This window comes from Diabrotica undecimpunctata, chromosome 1 (assembly GCF_040954645.1).
Source record: "Diabrotica undecimpunctata isolate CICGRU chromosome 1, icDiaUnde3, whole genome shotgun sequence".
In the NCBI taxonomy this organism is placed as follows: Eukaryota; Metazoa; Arthropoda; class Insecta; order Coleoptera; family Chrysomelidae; genus Diabrotica; species Diabrotica undecimpunctata.
The window spans coordinates 182,383,328-182,408,091 of NC_092803.1; the positions used below are offsets into that span (position 1 = coordinate 182,383,328).

Below are 24,764 nucleotides of genomic sequence, written 5' to 3' on the forward strand. Positions count from 1 at the left end.
ATGTGATACGGTTCTTTGAGAATTTATACTGTCATTGATTGTTAATTGCAGTTTGTGTAAAAAACAACCCTTACTGTTTATATTTACATCTTTACAGCCTTTTACAATATTAGCTTCGCTGTTCCTTAACAATAAATTAATTTATTGTTTCTTAATGGTCCAGCTGTTTGTCAAGGTTGTAACTTTGTCAGCTATTGCAAGTCCGGTATGCCTTCTTCTAAATGTATAACAACACAAAATAACATTGCGTTTTTCCCACATTTCTGAAATCAGAAGGCTGTCACACTAATAAAACTTTCACTCGTATTTGAACATGTCCAAATATCTGATGTTAAAGAAATATATGCCGCTTCTTTCAAAGCTTTGGAAATTTTTTATCAACTCTATTGTACATATCAGGGATTATTTTTTCACTTATATATTTTCTGGAGGGTATTTTATATTGAGGAACAATAGTATTTAGCACTCTCTTAAAAACAGCATTTTCTACCAACGAAAACGGTCGATTATAAATTATTTTATTAATTGATTGTATTGATAATATTAATCAATTATCAATTTTATAATGAATTATCTCCGCACGTTAATCATTGATGTCTCATACTTTGTAACGGAATATAATGTTGGAATACTTCCTTATATAAGTAGGTCCTGATCCGGCCGAAATTCAGGGGTCTGATCTGGATAGCGGTAGGAATTCCGGTTCCGGCCGGATTGGCCAGGTACCCAATCCAGTACATCCGTAGTTCACTTCAGTATAGCGTACACTTACCTGCCACTTATTTGTGTTATAAAACGTAGTACTAAATATACATCGGTTCTGGGAAATCCAAAATATGTCATGTACATCAAAAGAAAAGTAGTAAAGGGAAATATTGTGTTTGAAAAAAAAACTAATTTTTTTTATTAAATAAAGCAATTTATTTACGCCAATAATTACTATCAGTATCATCTAACCTTTACTCAATTTATAATAATAAAATCTATACTTCTTATTATAGTCATTAAGCAATACACTGATTCGCGTCCATTTCTATATCTTGAGTGACAGCTGTCAATACATGTAACCCGTCCGCAGCCACCATCTCACCTGGCGCCAGATTCGTTTCAAAGTTCTTGACCAACTTCACAAAGTCGCCAGATCCGACGTGAAGTCGCATGTGTTTGCGCAAACTCGCGTTCAGAGAGAATGTCCTACCACAAATCATACAACCGTAAGGTCTTTCACCAGAATGAGTTCTAAGGTGAACCTGAAAATAAGTTTAACGAAAAAATTACAAAAACATAAGCTTGCAATAAATTTTAACAACAAAACTTTAAAATTTGGGGCAAGTGAACAAGGAAAGTAGAACAACAAACATATTCTTTTACAGCTTTCAATTTCGTTCTGTATTGTGTTAAAACCGTTGTGGCATCGTGTACACCGTCTAATTAAACTGGTTAGCTATTCTGTCCAATGTAATTATTGGCGACCACTTTTTTGATCTACGGCCATCTATTTTTGCTTCCACTTCAGTTTTGTCTTCTTCTTTTATTGATGTTATAAACACGTAAGCCTATTAAGTTTTCTATTTATACAAGCAAATAATGGAAATATGATACATACTTCAAGCAAAAGAAAAATATAAGGAGCAATTAATAACAATTAACGAAGGAATTTGTACATTTTTCGCATCTATTTTGGTTTATATTATATGAATAAGAATCATTTTTCACGTTTATTCAAGATCTTTGCTTGAATTTTCATGGTAGGAAAGTTTTAATGATAATTCTGTTAGTCTATCATAAATTTTGCCTATATTTAGCTCTAGACATAAGTTGATAACTTATTTTTCAGTTTGTACTGGCAAACTTCTGTGAGAAAAAGAGAATGGATATAGATAATTAGCTGCGGTACTATCTATAGGACGACATATGTGTCGTTTTTTTATGTTGGCAAATCCAAGAAGTTTATATTGTCATTATTTGTCACAATGACAACTGTTTAGATAGTTTTTGGTCGATCAGCAACAAAATGGGCTCCAAAACAATAAAACTGAATTAGCAGTCACAAAAAATAATATAAATCACAATATTCTTCATATATAATCATTGCAGTGAGATCGTAAACACTGAGAAAAAAGATTTATTAATCTTGAAAATCGAAAGAACAAAGACTAAAAGAGAAGCAATCAATTAATGCCTTCCAAATGATCAAAACAATTTGTCAAAAAAAAATTATCGAACACAAACATAAGTAAGCCACCAGTAAGCATAAACCTGGAAGAAATTATAACGCCAAAATGGAAATAACTATTATAAGACTAGATACACCATGTAATATAGTTGGCAATTATGTCTGTATTATATGTACCTATATAAGATAAAACAAGCAAATTATTTTATTAAACTGTAACAGGAAATTTCAGAATAAAGAATAATATAAACGATGTAAATGAACATAAAAGCCAACATGAAACAAATCTAGCCGTTATAAATAAATAAAGTACTGTAACAAATCTCCTACGGGTATGCAAACTGTGTTGCAATGTATTTGTGTGTATGTTGCCTACCCTGTAGGTCGCGCTGCGTCTTGGATTACGGGAATTAAAGGGGAAATAACAACATACCCCCCTTATAAACTGGCGCCCAACGTGGGGCATTATTTTTCTTTTGTGAAAGTTTTCAGTGTTACTTAATTGTGTGATTCGTACTGTGTGTTGCATAAACTGTTTATGTTTCTTCGATCTGGAAGTAAAGTTACAAACAAGGCTCAGAAAGGAGAAACAGTTCAACAAGTAGTGATGACGGAAGACATGCACCAGAGCTTAATTACAAGTCTACAGGGTATTACCAATCAAGGTCAAACTGTAAGTCTTCTAATTCTAACTTCTCAGCATGTAAACATCGGTTTTCTCAGCATGTCATTACGGTGTATAAAGACTATCTTAATATTTATGATGATAACACGTTAACATTGAAAGTACATTATTTCCCTAAGTAAAGTAATCAAACGAACTCAACGGTAATTAAAGGGGAAATAACAACATACCCCCTTATAGTACATAAAAAACTAGCGTAAATGGCGGGAAAAATAACATATAGCATGGCCATTCTAGACCACTATCCTAACTATTTGCAAATCTTTACCGGCGCCTTTAAAACTCCTAATGGTAACGTTGCTGTTTGCTACTGTTATAAAACTCTTATAGTATATCGATACATATAAACTGGCGAATACTCACAGGCGAGGCTACATCTATTTTGGAAGCCCTAATATTCTTCAGAAAGAGTAGAACTATGAAGTGCATTATCATAATAGACTCATTAAATGCATTACTGTGATTAAAACTAGAAACATTCCTATCGTTAGGAAAGAAAGCGGCTTTTATTTGGGTACCTTCACATAAAGGTATCTACGGAAATGGAAAAGCAGATCAACTGGCAAACAAAAGTCGAATGAGCTCATACCTCACTGCAAAGTTGAAAAGATATCCTTACCTGGATAATCCTTTAAACAGAAGAAACCAAGTTATTATTAACCGTTTAAAAATTGGCAGTACTGCCTTAACACAAAAATACAGCTGCTCTGATTCAGTGACTGTTAAACATATCCTGCTTGATTGTCCACAATTTACAGAAGAAAGAAGATTCCACGGAATCGTAATGATCTCAACAGTTTCACCAAAAAAATCTCAACAGTTTTGACGTATTTAAAAGAAGTCAAGTTATACAATGCTATTTAATGTAATATTTTTTCTGTAAATAGAAGTGTGAAGTAAGACATCCTTGTTATTGATTTAAAATATCAAATATCAAATATATAAATACCTTTAAGTGGGTTGTCTGGCTGAATCTCTTTAGGCAAATATGGCACTCATGCCTCCTCTCGCCCAAGTGCACCCTCATATGCCTCGAAGCTCCATTACTGTACGGGAAACTCTTGCCGCAAATGGTGCACAAGAACGGCGTCTTCTTAGACTTTTCTCCCGGCTTGGCGTTATGACTGCGCATATGTTTGTGCTTCGAGGACGATCTCTGGAAGGTTTTGCCGCACAAGTTGCAACTGTAGTTCCGTTCACCGGTATGAGAAGCCATGTGTTCTCTGAGATGGTAGGCTTTTTTGAACACTCGATTGCACAAGGTGCAGACGAACTGCTTGGCGACGTTATTTTGACATCTGGAAAGAAAGGTAATAAAATAAAAATCATATTCTGTAAGGCAGAAATAGCAATGAATTTTACAGCATCGAAGAAACTTTTTCATAGTAATTTCACATGTGATAAGACTACTTTAAAACAAGATAAGAATTCTCTCAATTTACCTTTAACTCAAATCATACCTAATCAACTTATCTAAGGAATTATGTTTATTATCGTATGACAATTCGTATCGTATGAGTATGATCTCTACAAATTTTTGAAACCCCCTGTAAATATAATAGCAAACCCACTTACTTCTTCAAATGTTTGTTCAACTTCCATTTGATGTTGAAACACCTGCCGCAATGTTCGCAATAGAACTTGGTATCTTTATCGACGACCTCTCGTCTGCCGGCAGGTTTTTCTTTCCGAGGTTGTTGTCCGCAATTGTGCTTGAGCATAACAGACGGAGAGGGAAATACTTTATTGCATTTATTGCAAGTGAACTTGGCCAAACTCTCACCGTCTTCTAAATCGCTGTAATCTGTAGGAGACAAATAGGAACATTTAGAACAAAACTTTTCGATAAGGTAAACGTAGATAATAGTTTATTAAAAACAACAGAATTAAAAGAGTGTAATATAAAGAAAATCAATGAAGTTAATTATAGTTTATTTTCGGCACATTATTTAAGTAAAATTTCACACTGTAACTAATAGATACTTAAGTTTTTTGTAACAATACTTTTTTTGTCAGGGTTTTCTTGTATAACTTTTTACATTTGTCCAAAAAGCAATTAACTCAGCTTTTTACCTTTACTTTGTTGGCATTTCCTGTTAGTTTTAAATTGTAACCAGTATTCTCAATAACAAACAGAATTAACTGGAATGAATACAAAATATACTCGCAAAAGTCACCTTTTATTTCTTGGTAGTAAACTTCAGGTAAAATATTTTATTATGACAATTTTCAGCATTTTCTTTTTTTTATTTACGTAACATTTTCTATCATAAAACACTTCCTTATAATTATTATTTTTCTTATGGTTTTATCGGCATTAAATCAACATTAATGTCTGCAAAAAATGATGACATAACCTCAAAACAAATGTAACCTCAAAACTAAACGCTTATGTATGGCAACGCAACTTTATGATATCGTACAAGACATTTTTAGTAGTTGTTTCGAAAAAGTCGACTTTAAAAATACCAAATATCAATGTTGGAGAAGATAACAGTGCGAGTGAACAGAAACTGACAATGAATCAGAATACGATCATTTAGGATGTCAACTATTACATTATTCAATGTACTCACTGCATAGAACAAAACATACAGAGCATAGAAATGAAGTTTCTTAGAAGAATAATGGACATACCAGATTGGACAGGATTAGAAACGAGGCAGTTAGAGAACATCTTAACAGCGTAGGCGCAAAATTTCGGGCCAATGCTTTTTAAATGCCTTTTATTTTTTTCGAATTCTGAGAAAACTAACAAATATTTTTGAAAAATTTAAACGCAGAATGAAAGATTACATTATTACCGAGGGCCGAAAGTCCCTTAGAATAAACAAAAAGTTTTTTTTGAATGAGATATTTGAAATTCAAAATCACACTAAATTTTCTCTTTTTTTCACCCCTGTAACTTATTAAAATAAACATTATAGAAGTTTTCAGGGACTTTTGGCCCTCGGTAATAATGTATTCTTTCATTCTGCGTTTAAATTTTTCAAAAATATTTATTAGTTTTCTCAGGATTCGAAAAAAAAAAGCATTTAAAAAGCATTGTCTCAAAATTTTGCGCCTACGCTCTTAAGGTCCAACCAATTATTAACAAAATGGAAGAGGCCCAACAAGATGGTATAGACATATGATTAGAATGTATCAAGAAAGACCAGCTAACCAAGAATGGGAAGCGAGAAGACAAATTAAGAGACCAAGGAACAGGCCAATAAAGACAAGGGACGATAATGTAACTTCAATCCTAGAGACAACATAAATTAGCAAAGAACAAACAAGAAACCAAGCAAAGAATAAGATGCAATGAAGAAAAATTGTGCATGCACTAACTAAAGACATTACACCCGACACCTTAGGGTAAAAGGGTAAAGGATTATATATTATTAAGGATTAGTGTTTATCGTGCCCGGACATGCCAGTAGTAAATTGCTGTCTGGACAGTTTTGATTCAAAGATCACTGATTTATTTTAATTGATAACATGTGATATAAATATGATATATGTATATATATAAAGGTATTAAAACTTACCTGAGTGATTCATATCATCACCAAAATTATCGTACGATTCTGGCTCCGGCTCAGCCTCAATTTTACTCCAGAACTCAAAAGCCTTGGATATTTTTTCTTTAAATTGAATTACTTTCTCTATATCATCAACGCACGTTTGGCAAATGACGTGTGATTCATCTATCACCTGCAACAAGAGCAATTTTTATATTTATTTTCTTTGTTTGGTACACAATAGCGCTTTACTGTAGAAATTCTTGCTGACAAATATATCTTATACGGTTAACATAATTCTGCGCAAAGGCACAAAGATCAATAGAAAGATAAGTGTTGCAAATATTTAACAAAACAATGAAATCTGTGCAATGTAACAAGATTACTGCTGACTAAGGAGTGACGATTGCAACATACTGAATAACTTTAATATAGATTCAGGGGTTCCTTTATTTTCCTTGGACTCAGATGTATGCTATCATAGCAATAATGTATATGCTATACATGTTGGGTACAATCTGAACATTCTGACATAAACTCTAGCACTACAAACACTAAACTAGTCTTTGCAGATGGCTGAAACATTCCGAATATAAGCCTAATACAGTTATATCTCAATGATAAAATTTGATTCTAGTCAAAATTAAATTAATTTTTTAAAACAAAAAAAATATATCTTACCACTGGTTGATTCATAATTTCTTGGATTTTGGTCACATAGGTCTTTTCTCCTTCTTCTAGGTTTAAATTGTGGACTTGTACAAACTCCCTGGTCTCTGTCTGATCGGTGTGTAGACAAATCAAACAAGTCTTGACGGGAACTTCTGGAACATCCTGTAAAAAACATCAATATGACAAAAAAATATTTCCCTCTTATGAAATAACCATCTAACAATGCAACCGAATTAAAAAATAAAACCTTTAATCTAACCTAATAAGTTTTAAATTATTTATTGTGAAATAACGTGTGTTGTTCTCTTTTCCTTTAAAGGACTCCATGGCTGAAAGGAAGAAAAATTAATTATCAGTAACTGTAAAAAATGTTTACAAAGTCAAAGAACAAATTTAACCCAGCATTTGTTGCTATATGAGCATTCTGCTCACATTTTTAAGAAAATTGTTACAAAACGACATCGCCCTCTAGTCTTGACTTCTGTCTCGCTCTACATGAGTTTTTGAATCTGCTTAATCTAGACTTTCTATTAAAATTCTTATTCTAATCAAAACAGCCATTTAAAAACGTTATTACCATAGTAATGTTCGTCGTGTGAGCATTTCCTTAATCAAGTGACAAACGTTGGTTATATGTGCTATATGATATTTTAATATTATTTTGTTTTCCATTATCAAAAAGAAATGATGTATCCCGTGGAGTCATATTCATTTTCACAAGTAAAGAGGTATTTTTGGGTATAATCTTTATTAATATTTCAATAAGAAAAAAATTTGTCTACGCTTGACGTTTTTTACGCTAATTTAAACTGTAAACAAAATGCTCACGCCCGAAAAATGGCGACAATTTCCAGGCTGACAACAGGCTGTTTTAGTATACATTGGATTTTTATTGCCAATCATAAATTTAAATAGGAAAACTGTTGCAGAAAAAAACAACCATCCATCTCTTATCAAGGCTAAATAATATTTTTTTCTTTGAACATTTAGTTTATAACTATCTAATTTTATTCAAACAAGAGATTTGACTATTATTTTTGACTCTTCTCGATTTTCCCCTTTTGCAATATTACACGAGGTAGTTTAAAAGATAATTACGTTTTTTTTTTTATTAATTTCATGGTAATATTAACACCCTAGAATTAGAAGTAGAATTGTAGAGATTTTACATCAAAAATCAAAAAATCTATTTATGATCAAACCATTCTCCAGCATTATTAACATAACAAATAGTTCCTGTTGCTTTGTTACTCTTACTAACACCAATTTTTCTGAGAAGTAACTGATTGATATGATTTTTGTGCTAGGAAAGTATAACAAAAATATGCTACTAACAACAAGAATTTATCATCAGCAATTGCCTGATGACATTCAAGAAGACCTTTACATAGATTATGAGAAATCTGATTGAACAAAAACTATTGTAAATGAATCAGCAATTGCCTGATGACAACCAAGAAGAGCTTTACATAGATTACGAGAAATCTAATTGAACAAAAACTATTGTAAATGAAAAAATGAATTAAATGTAATCCTTAGTACATATTAGTACAAGAGAAATTGCAAATGCTTTTGAAATGAGTGGTCGTAGTGAGGAAGAATTTAAAAAAGAACAAGATGCATTCATACCATGCACAATTGCATCAAGAGCTTAATGGGGAGGCCTATAATAAAAGAGTAGAATTTTGTCGGTGGGCATAGGAACAAATTCAGAATAATGAATATTTCTTTGAATATGTTTTATGTAGAGATGAAGCTACTTTCCATAAAAATGTTATGTAAAAAGACACAATTTACACTATTACTCAACTTCTAATCCACACCACATTTTCACTCGCAGTCAAACAAGACTGTCATACTTGAGATGGCACCTTGTAGTTCTCATCTTAAATTGATAAAATTTTGAGGTAACAATGTACAAATTACACACATTGTGAATAGTAGCAAAAATACTGAATTTAAAATCATACACCTAATAAAAGATAGCAAAAGATTTTAATTCGATAGTTCTCGACCATATCTCCAAAAAGAATAATATGGAAAATTGGATGGAGACAATACAAAAGTAGCTTCAAAAACTTCTTAGACCTCAATAAACGATTATATTTGTTTGATCCATGCATTTTTACAGAAAAGAATTTATTGATTATCAAAATCATGACAAGAATAGAAACATTAAAAAAATAACTCACCTTTTTTATATCATCATTCTCCGACTTGATCTCAACATGAGGATGTTTCCTATCCAAATGCTTTTTCAGATTAGATGTCGTCGATCTAAAACCTAACTCTTTTTTGCATAGGTTACAAGTCGCCACATATTCGCCAGGTTTTTTTCTTGTAAAATAGTTCCAGATTTGGGAACGCTTCCGTTTGGAATTTGACACTGCTTCATCAGAAGAATCTTTGTCCTCGTCGTCTATAAAGCTTTTATTTTCAGACTTTATATCAGCATATTCAACACCTGTGCTTTCCTATAATATAAAGGATATTTTTGTCAATTGCTTGGATAGTCAAATAAGATATAAACAAACGAAGACTTTTCTGTAACAAGTGTAAATAAATCAATAAGTTATGTGTATGAGAGAAAGAGAGACTATTCTTGTCACAGGTAAGTATTTGTGTCTTGATAATAGTTTAGATAATTAGATAATAGATAATTGTTTAGATTTACCTCTACAACTCGTTCTATCTTATGTTCCAGGGACAACTTGGGATGCTTTCTTTGAAAATGTTTTTTGAGGTTATTGGTAGTGCTTCTGTAGCAAAATTCTTGGTTACATACATTGCAAATAGCTACAAAATTAGAGAGTGGTTTCTCAGTGAAAACATTCCAAATGAGAGATCGTTTCTTTCCGTGTGAACTGTTTTTCGTATCTATTTCTTCCTCAAATGTGGGAGATGGTCTGAAATCCGGATCGTCATCGTCAGTGTTGGTGTCCATATTCCAAAAGTCATCATCGTCGATATTATCCACAGTTTGAGTTTGAATTGGTATGTTGTCACTGTTTTCCGTTTCTTTTATATCTGGAATTTCTTCTTTCTGATCTTCATCATGTTCCGAAAATGATTGGGCTGGTTCTTGTTGTTCATTCTAAAATTTCAATATATTATAAATTCTATAAACTAACTATTATTATACTCTGCTGAATACAGATAGCTGTTTTTTTTTTAAATGTCCAAGTTAAATAAGTAGGTTTAGCTTAACATAAAACATGTTAATATATAGTTTTCAAATGACTAAATATTAATAAGATTATCTTTACTTAAAACAACAATTAGAGAAGGTCCAAATATCACTGACACATACATCCATGAAAATCCAAATCTCAGTAAGACAAATATTTCGACTGCTTACATGGCACATTCCATACAAGAATTCCTTTTTGTAGCATCTTTTTGTCTGTAGTAACTTTCTAGCAAATTATCTTAGCAATCCAAGCAAATTTCAGTCTATAATATTGGCAATCCTAGAATATGATTCATCTTTAGTGGCTGCTAAACTTTATTATAAAACATTATTAACTTGGGCAGTCCATTCTGAGAGGTATGGTATTTGCATATTCAAAATTCAACCATAATATTTCAATTTTCAGGGTTTTATACAAGCAGATCATGATTTATATGAGAGTATTTGTGTTTTTTGAATATGAAATATAATTTTGATTGAAATACACAATTTGTTGTAGTATAAAAAGCATAAACTGATAAAACGAAGCTGTAGCTCAGATAAATTATTGCATAAAAGAAGCATACCAATAAAATGTCTAAGGTTGTGCAATTGGTCATCATTTAAGTATTTAATCACGTCCTGTAGTTCTAAAAATGCGCTATATTCTCACAATTCCGTTTGTTAATTCCTGTTTCTTCCTGTTTTGGTATTAGTAATCGTGTTAAGTCTTAAGTCTTGAATGTACTTAAAATATGTCTGCAGGGAACTCTTATAAATGCCTTAAGTCGTTTCTGTACTGCCTTTGTTTCAACCATGTTTTGGTCTCGTGGAGAAGCACTGAACTTACTCAGGATCTTCATCTTGAAACTTAAGATCTTCTTCAAAATAATTTTTGTACCATTCAAGATGTTATTTCTTTTTTTATTTTGTATTTTGAGGATATTATCATTAAAATATATCGATGACATATTTCTTTACAAAAATGTACAAGTAATATTATCAAGTAATTATTGAAGGATGTTTTGGTCATTATTTACCAATGGATAACCTATAAAACGCAGTAATTGGAAGGTATTGCTTCAATTTATATTGCTACAACCAATAACTAGCACGCACACGTCGTTTAAGGTAAATTCGTCTAATTTTTCGTCTGCTTTGTTATTTTCTCTTATCTATCTAGTATATTAGATGCTTTTCTTGACGATTCCAACAGTAATCATTGTCCTTGAAGCCTCTAAATTACGCTGCGTAGCATACATATTATTTATTTACAAAAATATGAGCACAACACTTGTTTATGTTTTTATTTCGTTATTAACTCAAAATAATGTTTGCTCGTAATGAGATTTGGATTTCCTATATTCAGTGCTATTGAAATATATCATGAAACATTGATATACATGTTAACATTAAGGGAGGCTTAAAATTAATTATTTCTCCGTATCTTTACTTACCGGTAATAGGCTACGATGTTTCCTATACATGTGCTTCTTCAGATTACCGGTCGTAGTCTTATAAGATAACTGATTCCGACAAATTTTGCAAGAAGCGATAGAATCGGAAGCTTCAATTTTCGAGAACAAGTCCCATAGACTAGATCCACTCTTATTGAAATTTAACAGTTCGTTTTTGTACTTTTGAGCATTTCTAGCACACAATGCAGTGTTTCGTCTGCGGGCTGTGTAACTGATACGGTTTTTATACTTGAGACTTAGATATTTCGGGTGTCGTCGACCGATGTGTCTCTGAAGATTACTAGTAGTCGTTTTGTATGAGATTCTTTTTCGACATAGTCGACAACAAGCAATATAGTCAGAATTTGGTACTTTTCTAAACAGCTTCCACATAGGAGATACCTTTTTACCAGAATTCGAATCTTTTTGTTCACCATCGCTGACAGTGTTTTCATCTGTGTCGTCATCAGAATTTTCTGCTAGTTGTTTGGAATGTTTTCTATATATGTGCTTTTTAAGATTCCCTATGCTAGTTTTGTACGAAAATCTCCTTTGGCAATAATTGCAAGAAGCTAAAAAGTCAGAATCAGGAACTTTAATGAAATATTTCCACATTCGTGATTGTATATTATGTTCATCGTTTTGGGGTTCTTCATCATCAGAACTTTCTTCACTGGTGCTTTCATTGATATTTGAAGTTTCGTCGGGATGTTTTCTGGCTACATGTTTCCAGAGATTTCCGGTACTGGACTTGTAAGCCATCTCCACCCCACAATAATTGCACCTAGCTGTATCAGAATCGGAAATTATACTAAAATATCGCCAAATCGAAGATCTTCTTTTGCTAGTGTCCTTTAACTCTTCTTCAGAAACAGAATCATTATCCAAATTCTCATCACTACTGGATCCTTCTTTTTCCTTATGTATATTAGGATGTTTGCCAGCAATATGTCTCCATAAGTTACTAGTGCCCGACTTAGAAGACATTTGAGCTTTACAAATATTACAACATGGTATATTAGAATTTGGCAGTTTCGTAAAGTATTTCCACACAGTAGACCGTTTTTTCCCTACTTTTTTGTCGTCATCTGTACTGTCACCATCTACTATTTCAAATTTAATTTTCTCTCTCTTACATTTTTGTGTTTTCGCTTCGTCGTCGCCAGACTGTTCATCGCTACTGCTACCATCTTTGTCTGTCTGTATTTGAGGATGCTTCCCGGCAATATGTCTCCACAGGTTACTCGTGCCTGATTTACTAGACATTTCTGTTTGACAAATATTACAACGTAATGTATTAGAAGGTAAAAGCTTTGTAAAATAGTTCCATACTGAAGATCGCTTCTTTTTGCCTTTATTATCTACTACACTAATTTCAACTTCTTCGAGTTTTATACTGTTGTCATGTGGCTTTCGCCCTTCTTCCTTATGGGATTCTTCATCATCAGACTCTTCGTCACTGCTAGATTCATCGTTATCAGCTTTTATATGGGGATGTTTTCCTGCGATATGTCTCCAAAGGTTGCTAGTGCCTGATTTACTAGACATTTTTAAGTTGCAAATTTTACAACAGGGGATCTTGGAGTCAGGCAGTTTCCTAAAATAATTCCAAACGGAAGAAGCTCTCTTACGAGACGTGTTCACTTCTTCACAAGTAGTATCTATTGCCTCAGCCTTTATTTCATGGCTGCTTGATTTGCGCCCACGTTTTTGTTGAAGTTTGAACTCAAGAGGTGCTTTATCCTGTACAATGGATCCATCTTTGTTTGTAGATAGTTCAGGGTGTTTCCGAGCCAAATGTTTACGTAGATTACTAGTGGTGCCCGATTTATATGTCATTTTAGTTTGACACAGGTTGCAGCGGGAAATATCAGAAAATGGAACTGTCGTAAAATATTTCCAAACTGATGAACGCTTTTTTGTACTAACTTCTTCATCGGGATTTACTTCTTCTACATTTGTTACGTTACTTCTGTTTTGTTCACTACAATCTTTTTCATCATCACTATGTACCTGCACTTCTTCACTGTCAGAATTTTGATCACTATTGCTATCATCTTTATCGGCTGATATATCAGGATGTTTTCTATTAAGATGCTTCCAAAGATTACTGGTACCTGATTTACTTGACATTTTTAATAAACAAATATTACACTGTGGAATATTAGAAGGAGAAAGTTTTGTAAAATATTTCCATACAGAAGAACATCTTTTGCCATCTTTATTTGACTGTTGAGGACATTTTTGTGTATTTATTTCATCAGTATCAGATTCATTGCTATCAGAGCTATCTTCATCAGCATTAAAGTTAACTTTATCTTTTTGTGAATTTTTACCTTCTGTTTCTTTTTGTACATCTTCGTCATCAGAATGTTCATCATTACTGGCTTCTTCTTGGTCTGATAATTGTGGATGTTTCCGGGCGATATGCTTCCAAAGATTTCCAGTACTTCCTTGACTTGATCTATAAGATGTAGTATGTTGGCACAAATTACAAGTTATAGTCATTTCAAAAGTATCTTTCGTGAAATAATTCCATACAGAAGATGGTCTCTTAACACCAGTATTGTCATCTGTTTTAGTCTCTGTTGATTGCACATTTGATTGTTCCTTGCTTAACTTTTCGGGATGTTTTTTATTCATATGCTTTTGAAGATTAAATGTTGTAGATTTAAAAGAAATTATTTTACTACATAAATTACATTCAGCTAAGTAGTTTAAAGGAGAGACTTTTGTGAAAAACTCCCATAAAGGAGACATACTTTTACTCGAATCAGCATTTACAGTACTGCAGCTATTTTTATCTTTAGCAGATATATATTCAGCTATATCTTGGTTACTTTCAGCTTGATTAATTTTTGATATGGTTTTCGCATCCATTCCTTCTTTTTGCAATTCTCCACCTCTACTTTCAATGTTACTGCTGATTTCATCACAGCTTTCAATAAGTTGAATTGGTTGAGCAGATGGATTGGGTTGGATTTCTGAAACCATTCCCGTACCTTTGGGCTCTTGGCCTAAAGTAACAAAATAATCTTGAGTGCAATTCAAGTTTTCTTCATGAAAGGGATCTGTAGGTTCATTTGTTGTAGTTTGGGATATACTAAAAACATCTGACATGTTTAAATCTAAATAGTCATTGTCACTTTCTTTGTATACAGGAAGTACATCAGAATGATTAGTACTAAGATGTTCCTTGAGGTTAGAGGTGGATGATTTATAAGAAATCTCTTGATGACACAAATTACAATATACTTGCATGTCAGAGATTTTTGTAAAATATTCCCACAACTGGGGGACAGTTTTTCTATGGCCTGGTTCAACATATACAAAATCATTTTTTTCAGTGCTACTGCAATCGACAAAATTGTGCAATATATCTTCATTTCCCATCACTGAGTTAGGATGTTGTCTTTCGAGATGATTTTTGAGATTAGAGATCTTTATACAAGAAAGTTGATGATTACATATCTTACAAGTAGCTAGGTTAACATCTGGAATTTTTTTAAAATATTCCCAAATTTGAGAGACTGGCTTTTTAGGAGTTAAAGAGAAGTTGTTACTGCTAGATGCTTGGTTGATGGAGCTAAATTCCATACTGTTACTATTATTTCTATCACTATCTGTTATATAGTCAGGATGCTGTGATTCCAAATGTTCTGTAAGGTTTGAGACTGAATTCTTATAGGAAAACTGTTCATTACAAATATTACAATAAGCTACGTCATCAGAGTTAGTAATTTTTGTAAAATAATTCCACAATAGAGAATTTAATTCTCCAAATGTAGATATTTCTTCTGAATGGACCCTCTCTAGATGCCTTTTAAGATTTGTGGTGGTTGTTTTATAAGATAACTCCCTTTTGCAAATATTACAAAAAGCAAAAAAGTCAGAATTTGGTATTTTTGTAAAATGATTCCATAGGAATGATTTACCCATACTAACGGATGGTGAAACATTTTGATCACCATCAGATGCTTCATCTGCAGAATTATATATTATAAAGGTATGATTTTCATCACTTACTGCTAAATTCTCTGGATGCTTCCTTTCTAGATGCTTCTTTAGATTCGTGGTAGTTGTCTTATAAGAAAACTCCTTTTGGCAAACATTACAAGAAGCTAGATAATCAGAGTTGGGCAATTTCGTAAAAAATTCCCAAACAAAGGATACTGTTTTGCCAGTATTCATTGATATAAACTCACTATTGTCTGAAAGAGGTTGGACTTCTACTTTAAATTGACACTCCTTATTTTCTTCCTCCATTGGCAACTGTCTCTCGATTACATATTCAATTTGATTTTCTGTGGGTCTACAATGTGATTGGAAAAATTCTTGTGTTAAAATAGAGATAAAGACAATTTATTACAATATATATAGACCAAACTCTATATGGATAGTCAGTCTATTAGTAGAAAACACATTTAAATATTAAATTAAAAGAAGGTAAAATTAATTTTTTGTAAATTATTTTTTATAACAAAATTGTGAATAATTTTTATATAATTAAATTGATTCAAATTTTTTATGTTTGAAAATGATAATTATTTAAATGAGGAAACTATTCCAGGTTTCTCCTATTCAGAAATAAGTGATACATTTTGTAAATATTGATATTTTTGAAAAATCATAAAAACAGATCTAATTCATAAACACAAAATTATATTCTTTATTGAAAGTTACTCCAAAAAATGTTGTGGAAAAATTTTTGGGGTCAACTTCTAGAAATTTATTTACTATTTAAATTTTTGTTAAATTCTGATGAACCAAAATAATAATAAATAATGAATTGAGGACACACATCCCTCTTAGTGGCATGAATTATCATTGCTAGACACTAAGAAAATATTTTCAGAATTTATTTAATAACATCAATTTTACAAAAAGTCCACCATTAGATGAAATAAATGACCTAAATCATAATTTTATTGTTGAAATGCTCTGGCCCCTAGGTTATTGCTCTGCAAGTATCCTATTATAAAACATTCACGCTGTATACAATATTAAATAATGTTTGATTATGTTCTACTGAGATAAATTATGTCAAAAATGATAATGATTTATAGAAAAAAAACATTATTTCAACAGGATCACAAGTTTTTATATTTTATACCCATATTAAGACTGTTGGACTAAATTGGATAATTGAAGCAAAGTATAGAAATAACTGGATAGTCATAAAGGAGGCCTATATCTGATTCTGGATGCATAATGAGAGATAGCGATATAAGTGAGATAGGGAGAGAAAGAGGAGATACAGCTAACCTTCTCTTGTTGGGATATAAATAGAATTTTGCACTCAAAACAAGAAGAATTAAAATGTTAGAGATGCTTGTATGCAGTTTTATTCTTTATTAAACACCAAAATACAATGTTTTGCAGTGATCATAATAATTTGATCATCCACTGTACTATAAATTAAACAAAACAACAATATTAGTAAAACATGAATATACAGTAGACTCCCTCTATAACGAGAACTGAAATGACAGACTAATTACCTCGTTATAAGCCGATCTCGTTATATCAGAAAATCATAATACTGTGCATACATATGAATCTGTAGTTTTCTAAACCATTAACTTCCTATAGTGAAGCCATTCGGAGCAATATAAGATGCTAATAAATATTGTTTGAATGGCGTTTTTGAAAAAAAGTTATTTACTTTTATTGTCAATGAAATATATTAAAACATAAAAGAGTTGTTTACTTTTATTATCAATGATATACGTTAAAACAAAAAAGCTGTACTTATATTTTTTTCCAACTACATAATGTATAAATCGTATTTTCAAGGATAACATAAACTATTGCTTCTACAATTTTAAGAACTCTGTTATTTTTAACTGCTTTAAATGGTCCAGTATCATTCTATCATATATTTTCTAAAGATGTGAAACAGTTGTATTTATTCATTGTAAAGAAGTTTATTGCGGACTGCAGTTAAGTTTATTGAGGGGCTGTTTGAAAAGGTATTTATTTATAGCCACGACCGGACTAAAAACGTAAAAAACACGTTTTTGGATCTTATTTTCCCTCGTTATAACCAAATTTGCCTCGCTATAGACGGTTATAGTTCAATAGAAATTTCACGGGACATCTAATGTATCTCGTTATAAGTGAAACCTCGTAATAACTGTGTTCGTTATAGAGGGAGTATACTGTATTTTACCTTTATGCCAATAACCTCAGCAACATCTAAGTATACAATGTACAACAAAAATTATTACTTAAAATTAAACCCTTTAATATTCTGGGAAATCTTACAGCTAAACATATAAATTTAAAAACCACAGTAAAGTATTATTTCAATTTAAATATTGTATTTATTTTAAGTACTATATTATTAAACCACAATTGATTGTAATAAAAATTACATTTTACATTTGTTTACATTTCGATTTGCACTCAGAAAATTGTTTTCCAAAAAGGGATTTTTTTAGAATAAGTTGTTGTTATAACCTATAGTTGATAATTAATTGGCCTAACTATAACATAGCAGCTATAAGTATAACAACTATAGGTCATAACAACTACTCCTTATACAATTTACTATTTTTACTGGGAATAAGCCACAATTTTCCTGTATAAAATAAGTTTGTTAAACATTTCAAATATCACTTCTGAAGTGGAAATCGAAATATCAAATAAACTTATTTTAAAGTAAAATTGTGGCTTATTCTCAGTAAAAATAGTAAATTGTATTAAAGATGCTACAAGAAAATATCATCAGAACAAACAAACAACTCCTTGCTTTAAACAACATCTCTTTTTGAAAGCTGTTTCTGGAGTAGAAATTGAAATGTCAAAAACAAACAAAATGTATTTTTTACAATAAATTGTGGTTAAATCCATATAAATACAATATTTAACTTAAAGAGGCCACAACAAACAGTTTCAGAACCTCTAATTTCAATGTTATGTAGGGCTTTTGGTTTATTAATACTTCAAAAAGTAGTAAGTATAGATTGAAGATAATATTCATTAACTATTCTTTATAATAATATTCTTTTAATATTCAGACATGTTTCACCTAAGTTTGGATAAAAAATGTCAAAATTGCACTCATTTCCACCTTCAAAACATTAAGGAAATTGTTATTGTCATATCTAATCAAAAGTATGTGGTATTTTAAATAATTTTACTTGCTTAACAGTATTTCGCCTTTTTATGTTTTTATGTATTATGTGAAAATTTGAATATAAAAAGAAAAAATATATCTAGATTTAGCAATATTTAAATAGCAAAATAAATGACCATATATAGTAAAGACAAAAATAAGTTATAAGCATCTTTAAAAATAACTAGGTATTTGTATCACTATTTGTTTATACTGAATTCCACTGTTTTATTACTTTTTGTAGTGAATTTGCCAGTTAAGACAGCATAAGATAAAAATACATGATTAAAACTATGTAATACTGTATATATATTTTTAAAGAAATGGCTCAAATAGTATTATTCAAAAACTTACCCATCTTTCACTTTAACGTGTGGAGAACTTAAATCGACACTAATATTAGGATGCTTCCTTTGAAGATGTTTCATTAAATTTGTGGTCGTTGATCTGTATGAAAATTCTTGCGAGCATATATTACAAGTAGCTATAAAATCCGATTTGTGAGTTTCCGTAAAAACGTTCCAAATAGCAGAACGCCTTACCGTTGACATTTTTATTTACTAAATATTAGTAGGTGCTTAAAATAACTAAAATATTAACTAAAGCTTCTTAAATTAACAACAAACTAAAGGTGACAGCACGGCGGGTGACGTTGAAATTGACGTTAATTCAGTTTGGCCAACTGAAAATAAAAATGGTCTTCGCCAATATACGCATTCAGGCCTCGCCTCAAAATGGAGAACTACTCCGGATGGAAAATACTGACGATCGAATAAGCGATGCTTGCAACGCGCATGTTACCGTCCAGCATAATTATAATTTCAATATTCCAGTAATGTTATTTGGAGGAATACACGTTAATTTAATTAAATGCGTTCGACATATTTTTTAATCATTTATTTATGGATGAACTTAAAATATATCTACGTCAATTCTGCCAATTTGGAATTTTATTTGTACTTTATGAGTTTACGGGTTTGGATTTATTTAAAATTATTTTTTATTCTAATTTCACAAAATATCTTCTCGTCCAACGTTTGTCTATTTAAAAATGTAATGCAACTTCCAATACTCAGAAATTATTCCTGCATGAAATAATTTCTGACCTAGTTTCCCTATACTTTATTTCGGCGTCTGAATCACAGGAAACATATCTGAAACACGTATGGGGTTACAACAGGGAGACTTCCATATTCTGGCATGCATTCTTTGTACTAAAGTACTGGAGAAGACTGTGACAGTTGCCGAGTTGTACAACGGACAAAAGGGAACTACCTTTTAATACATCAATGAAAATTGAGTCATAGGCTAAATATCTGGACCTGATCGTTTACACTGACCAACAATTGAAGAAAGCGTTCGCGTAGTGTTTTACTGCCTTACATTGGCCTTACAAGAAAATAAAAGAAAACTAATTAGGTAATTATGTTGACACACATATACATTATATTGATGTAGACATTGACCTATTGCCTCTGATGAATAAACTTTCTGCATTTTTATGGATCTTACCACTAAATCTAATCTTTAATTATTATGTCCAATAGTTTATAGTAGGTACAACGTCTCACTGCAGAATCATTACGTTCATAACGTAGGTAATCAAACTTACAGTTTTAGCTACATTTAAAATTAGTAGAATATATTGATAATAGGTTGCCAGCCAAAAAGAGGCTGCCAATATTTTTAATTTAATAGTAATTAACTATTGAACAAAAATTTTATTTCGTTCATTTATTTTTTAAATAAAAAACTCTGCTCATAATGTATATATGCATGTTTCTTAAATCGAATTAAAGCTAATTTTTTTCTTAACATGATAATATAAGGTTTTGTAGGAAAAATGGTCGCAAAATAGAGTTTCTAGCTGTTAAAAACTCGAAATATAAAAGATAAAGTAAAATAGACTTAGCGCACCTATGTATTTTTAATTGTACTTCTTGTAGACGGTAGTGATGGATGAACAATTTCACTCCTTGAAAATTCTTTTTTCATTTTCATTTGTAGCCGTTTGTGCTGTTTATTTTTCTTTTTAATAGTTTTCGGTAATAGATAAAAAGATAAAGCATCGCCTTTATCAGAAGGACTATCAAACAAGTTAACCACTCGCTTTTGGGCTCGTGAATTAATAGATTTTTTTCTTTGAATCCTTTTAGTTTTGATCTTGGGAGTGGACAACATTTGTGCGAAGAACGTGTTTAGCTTAGATGTGGTGTCTTCAAAGGTAACAGTTAGTACATGTCCCATATATCTAATTTTCTGATGTGTTATGAATCAAGTAATTTAAAGAATCATTATTTTCAGAGCTAATATTTTGGTATTTGGAAGTTTAGGAAATAAAGTTTTAATCCTTTTAGCTGAATATTGATTCATCGCTGCTGCAGAAGTACTCTGTTTACTTTCTGTACTTTTTTTCTAATTTGTGGAAGTGTTTGAGTCTTGCTCATTTGCTCTTTCATCATTGGGATTTTTAAGCTCGGTTTGAAATGGATTGAAAGGATAAATTCAAGTATCTTTGAATCCGGAGATACTATTTCCTGGTGTCATAGCCTTAGCCAAACTTAAGAAAATATTCGCCCAAAAACTGTGCATCTTATCGAGCGTTCAGGATTATTCATCAAAAAACGAAAAACCTCATTGTCCTAAAATGATTTGAAAGATTAGAAAACAGACTTATCCATAGGCTGTAGCTCATGGGCTGTATTGCTTGGCAGACAAAGCAGAGTAATGTCGTACTTTTCAGCCGCTTTAACAATGTTTGCATCTAAATAAAACTTAACACTATCAAAAGTCAGCAAAGTATTTTTATCTCCAACTTAAAACTGTTGAAAATGTTCGATCCACTTCCCAAAAACATCGTGTACCATTCTTCCTTTGGGTGTCATAACTATCTTGGCTCCAGGGGGAAGATTTTCTTCCCATTCTGGTTTGAGCCTCTAACCCTTAAATAATATGATTGGTGGCATGTACTCACTACTAGCATTGGCACACGACAGGTTTGTCACGTTTTCAGTGTACTCAGGTGCTACTAGGTGCACTCACTTTTTTGGCAAAAACTTCCTGTTGGTGGTGCAGTGTCAAACAGTAGCCCTTTTTATAGATGTTTTAAATACTCTGAGGCTTATTGGCAACATCCAATTCCTCCATGACTACCTTCAATTTGTCAAAGTAATTAGTGAAAATCACATTAGGGTAGCGACCCAAAAATGATCTCAACCACATACGCCCAGTTTTTTGTTTCATTGGGTTTAATATATGTGGAATATTTTTTCCTCGTAGAAAGAAAATTAACTTCTTTCAATTATCTTGCTAGTAATAGGCGTTACAACGTCAAAAGGAAAGTTCAGTTTCTTGATCAGATGATAAAATCTTATTTCTACATAATTTTCTAGTTGGTATACCTGTTGTTAAATGGTTTCGTAAGATCCTTCTATTGTCCGGAATTTCCGGAATTCCTTTGAAGCCTGATTGATAGATATTCCGTTTTCAATAGCATTCATGGCCTGCTCCATTTGCTTTTCGATCCATTCAGCTCGGAGTTTCTAAGTTATGTTAAGAGAAACGGATAGCGATTAGGACTTTTCTAGTTTTACAAATAACTACAGTTTTACAAGTAAAAATTTTACGGCAAAATGGGACCAGTAAGAACAATAATTTCCTGGCACCAAAATCTGAGAACTCAGTTTATTATGACGTATGTCAGTATTGCGAATATTAAGCAGTGGATCAATCTCATTTTTAGACTTCGTGCATTTTGAGAATTCTTGCATATTTTGGTCATCTTTCCTGCGGCGACTTTTGCTAGATCACATCTATCTATATAGATTTGTAGGATAAAGATTCTTAATTTAAAGTTAAATTTATGTTATTAAATGAAATATCCTCAAGTAAAATCGTCTGCGAAATTGCAAAATTTAAAATTTTTAGAAGAGGATTTAAAAAACTCTACCTACATACCTACATATAACGTATTTACGTGTTTTAAAGCTTCATACTTTGTCAAGCTTTTCTACCAACAAGACTATAACTTTCTAAGTATTATTTGATTCCCAGTAGCATTATCTTTTACATTAACAGGAAACAACACAAGCTTGTTGAAAGTTTTGAACGTGTTGTGCCGTCTGCCTACTTATTGTAGGTACAGCAGGAACATATTCCATTGTTTGAATTTTAGTTGTTGTTTCTCATCTGTAATCGAGATTGTGTCAGAGTAGAATGGAAATAGCTTAATTTATCCCAACAAATATTGATACAAAAGTTTTCATTGATTTTCAGAAAGTTTCAACAGGATAAACTCAATTCCTTTAAATATATTATTGTTATTATAATTAATAAATTAACCAATAGGAAAGTTTAATGGTTAAAATATCTATGCATTTAATATATTATATAAACCTTAAATTTAAGAAGAAAGAACTAAAACTTCGATATTGGTTGATGATGAAAGACGTCAATTAATTAATCTTCTAATTTCGATGTGATAGTATACGATAGCAAATTACGTAAGCACCGAAAAAATGTTTTGCCTGAACACGTTCTATAAAAAACAAATACAAAGAAAGTGGACATGGCGTAGCCCTGACGGCCAGGTTAAGAATGAAATAGATTTTATCCTTTCTAGTGATAGATTAATATGTAAAAACATCGATGTGCTGAACAAATTTAACACCGGCAGTGACCATAGACTATTTCGTTCTGATATACGTAAAGATAGAAAGACAAAAACTATCAACAATAAACCCTTTACCGACGGCAGACATCCTAGCCAGTAATAATAAGAAAACTACTAGCAAATACTTTTGAGCACAAGAATATAGACGAACTAGCTGAGAAAATAACTAAAGGCATACAAACAGTCACTAAGAAACTTTGTTGCAGAATAAGAAAACAAAAAGAAGCTAAACTAAAACCTGAAACTCTAGAACAGATAGAGAAAAGAAGAAGAATGAACAGAGATAACCCGGACTATAAAGCGCTCAACAGAAGCGTTAAGAAAAATATTTGAAAAGACCTCAGAGCTTATAGAACAAACCAGATTCTTGAAACCATAGAAAACAATAAGAACGTGAAATCACTAAAAACATGTAAATCCACTGGCAGGAATAAAATCATAAAGATAAAAGACGACCGTGGAACATTGTGCTCGCATAAGGAATAGATCGTTAGAGAAATCCAAAAATTTTATGAGTAGCTGTATACTTCTACTATTCCGAACCCCGGTATACCAACAAAACATATCTTAAATGTGGCCTCCCTAAAACAAATGAAAATGGGAAAACACCGGGAGAAGATAAAATTATTTCAGATATGCTAAAAATGTAAGGCACTGCATTAGAAGAGGCAATAAGAGCATTACTGAATAAATGCTTATTGGAAGGACAAATACCAAAAGCATGGAAAAAGTCATCCTACTCCGTAAAAAAGGGGACGCCGCAAATATAGAAAACTACCGACCAATAAGCGTATTGTTACACCTTTACAAACTACTAACCCGAATAATAACAAATAGATTGACAGCTAAGCTAGATGCATACCAACCAGTGGAGCAAGCAGGCTTTCGTAAGGGTTTTAGCACTATCGATCACTTGCAAACAATCCGAACAGTTATTGAAAAAACAACCTACCACTACATCTGGCATTTGTCGATTATCACAAAGCATTCGACAGTATCGAGAAATGGGGTTTCTTAACAGCATTGTACGACGCCAGAATAGATTCAAGATATGCTGCCCTCCTTAAGATGATACTACTTTTCACGTAAAAATAGATGATGATCTGGAAACTATAAAAATAGACCTTGGCAAAGGTGTGAGACAAGGCGACACCATCGTACCCAAGTTATTTACTTTGGCATTAGAAGATGTCTTCAAAAAACTAAATTGGACCGAAAAGGGATTAAAAATAGGTAAAGTATATCTTAACCATTTGCGTTTCGCAGACGACTAATAATCACAGATATCCATGAACTAAAATCAATGCTAT

General features: G+C 31.9%; 2 protein-coding genes across 4 annotated transcripts in view; one reads left to right on the plus strand and one right to left on the minus strand.

Moving 5' to 3' along the window:
* The window catches only part of Dh44 (corticotropin-releasing diuretic hormone 44), a 445,815-nt gene that overhangs the window by 333,943 nt on the left and 87,108 nt on the right, over window positions 1–24,764 (plus strand). The gene's annotated exons all lie outside the window — the stretch shown is intronic.
* On the minus strand, window positions 893–15,674 carry LOC140432670 (uncharacterized). Its single transcript, XM_072520715.1, has 8 exons — window positions 11,663–15,674; window positions 9,711–10,130; window positions 9,229–9,510; window positions 7,046–7,198; window positions 6,392–6,557; window positions 4,437–4,665; window positions 3,811–4,159; window positions 893–1,250 (listed from the first exon to the last, which is right to left on the minus strand). The coding sequence occupies exons 1-8, from the start codon at window positions 15,599–15,601 to the stop codon at window positions 1,005–1,007; spliced, it is 5,784 nt and encodes a 1,927-aa protein (XP_072376816.1). The 5' UTR covers window positions 15,602–15,674; the 3' UTR covers window positions 893–1,004.

Bases quoted from the DNA above. Each gene is read 5' to 3' on its own strand.
- LOC140432670 (XM_072520715.1), bottom strand. From the start codon at position 15,601: ATGGGTAAATCATTCCTATGGAATCATTTTACAAAAATACCAAATTCT. The intron at 7,199-9,228 runs GTGAGTTATTTT...TGTTTTTTACAG, and splicing joins AGAATGATGATATAAAAAAG to GATGTTCCAGAAGTTCCCGT. The intron at 1,251-3,810 runs GTATTTATATAT...ACTTATTTTCAG, and splicing joins GCCAGACAACCCACTTAAAG to GTTCACCTTAGAACTCATTC.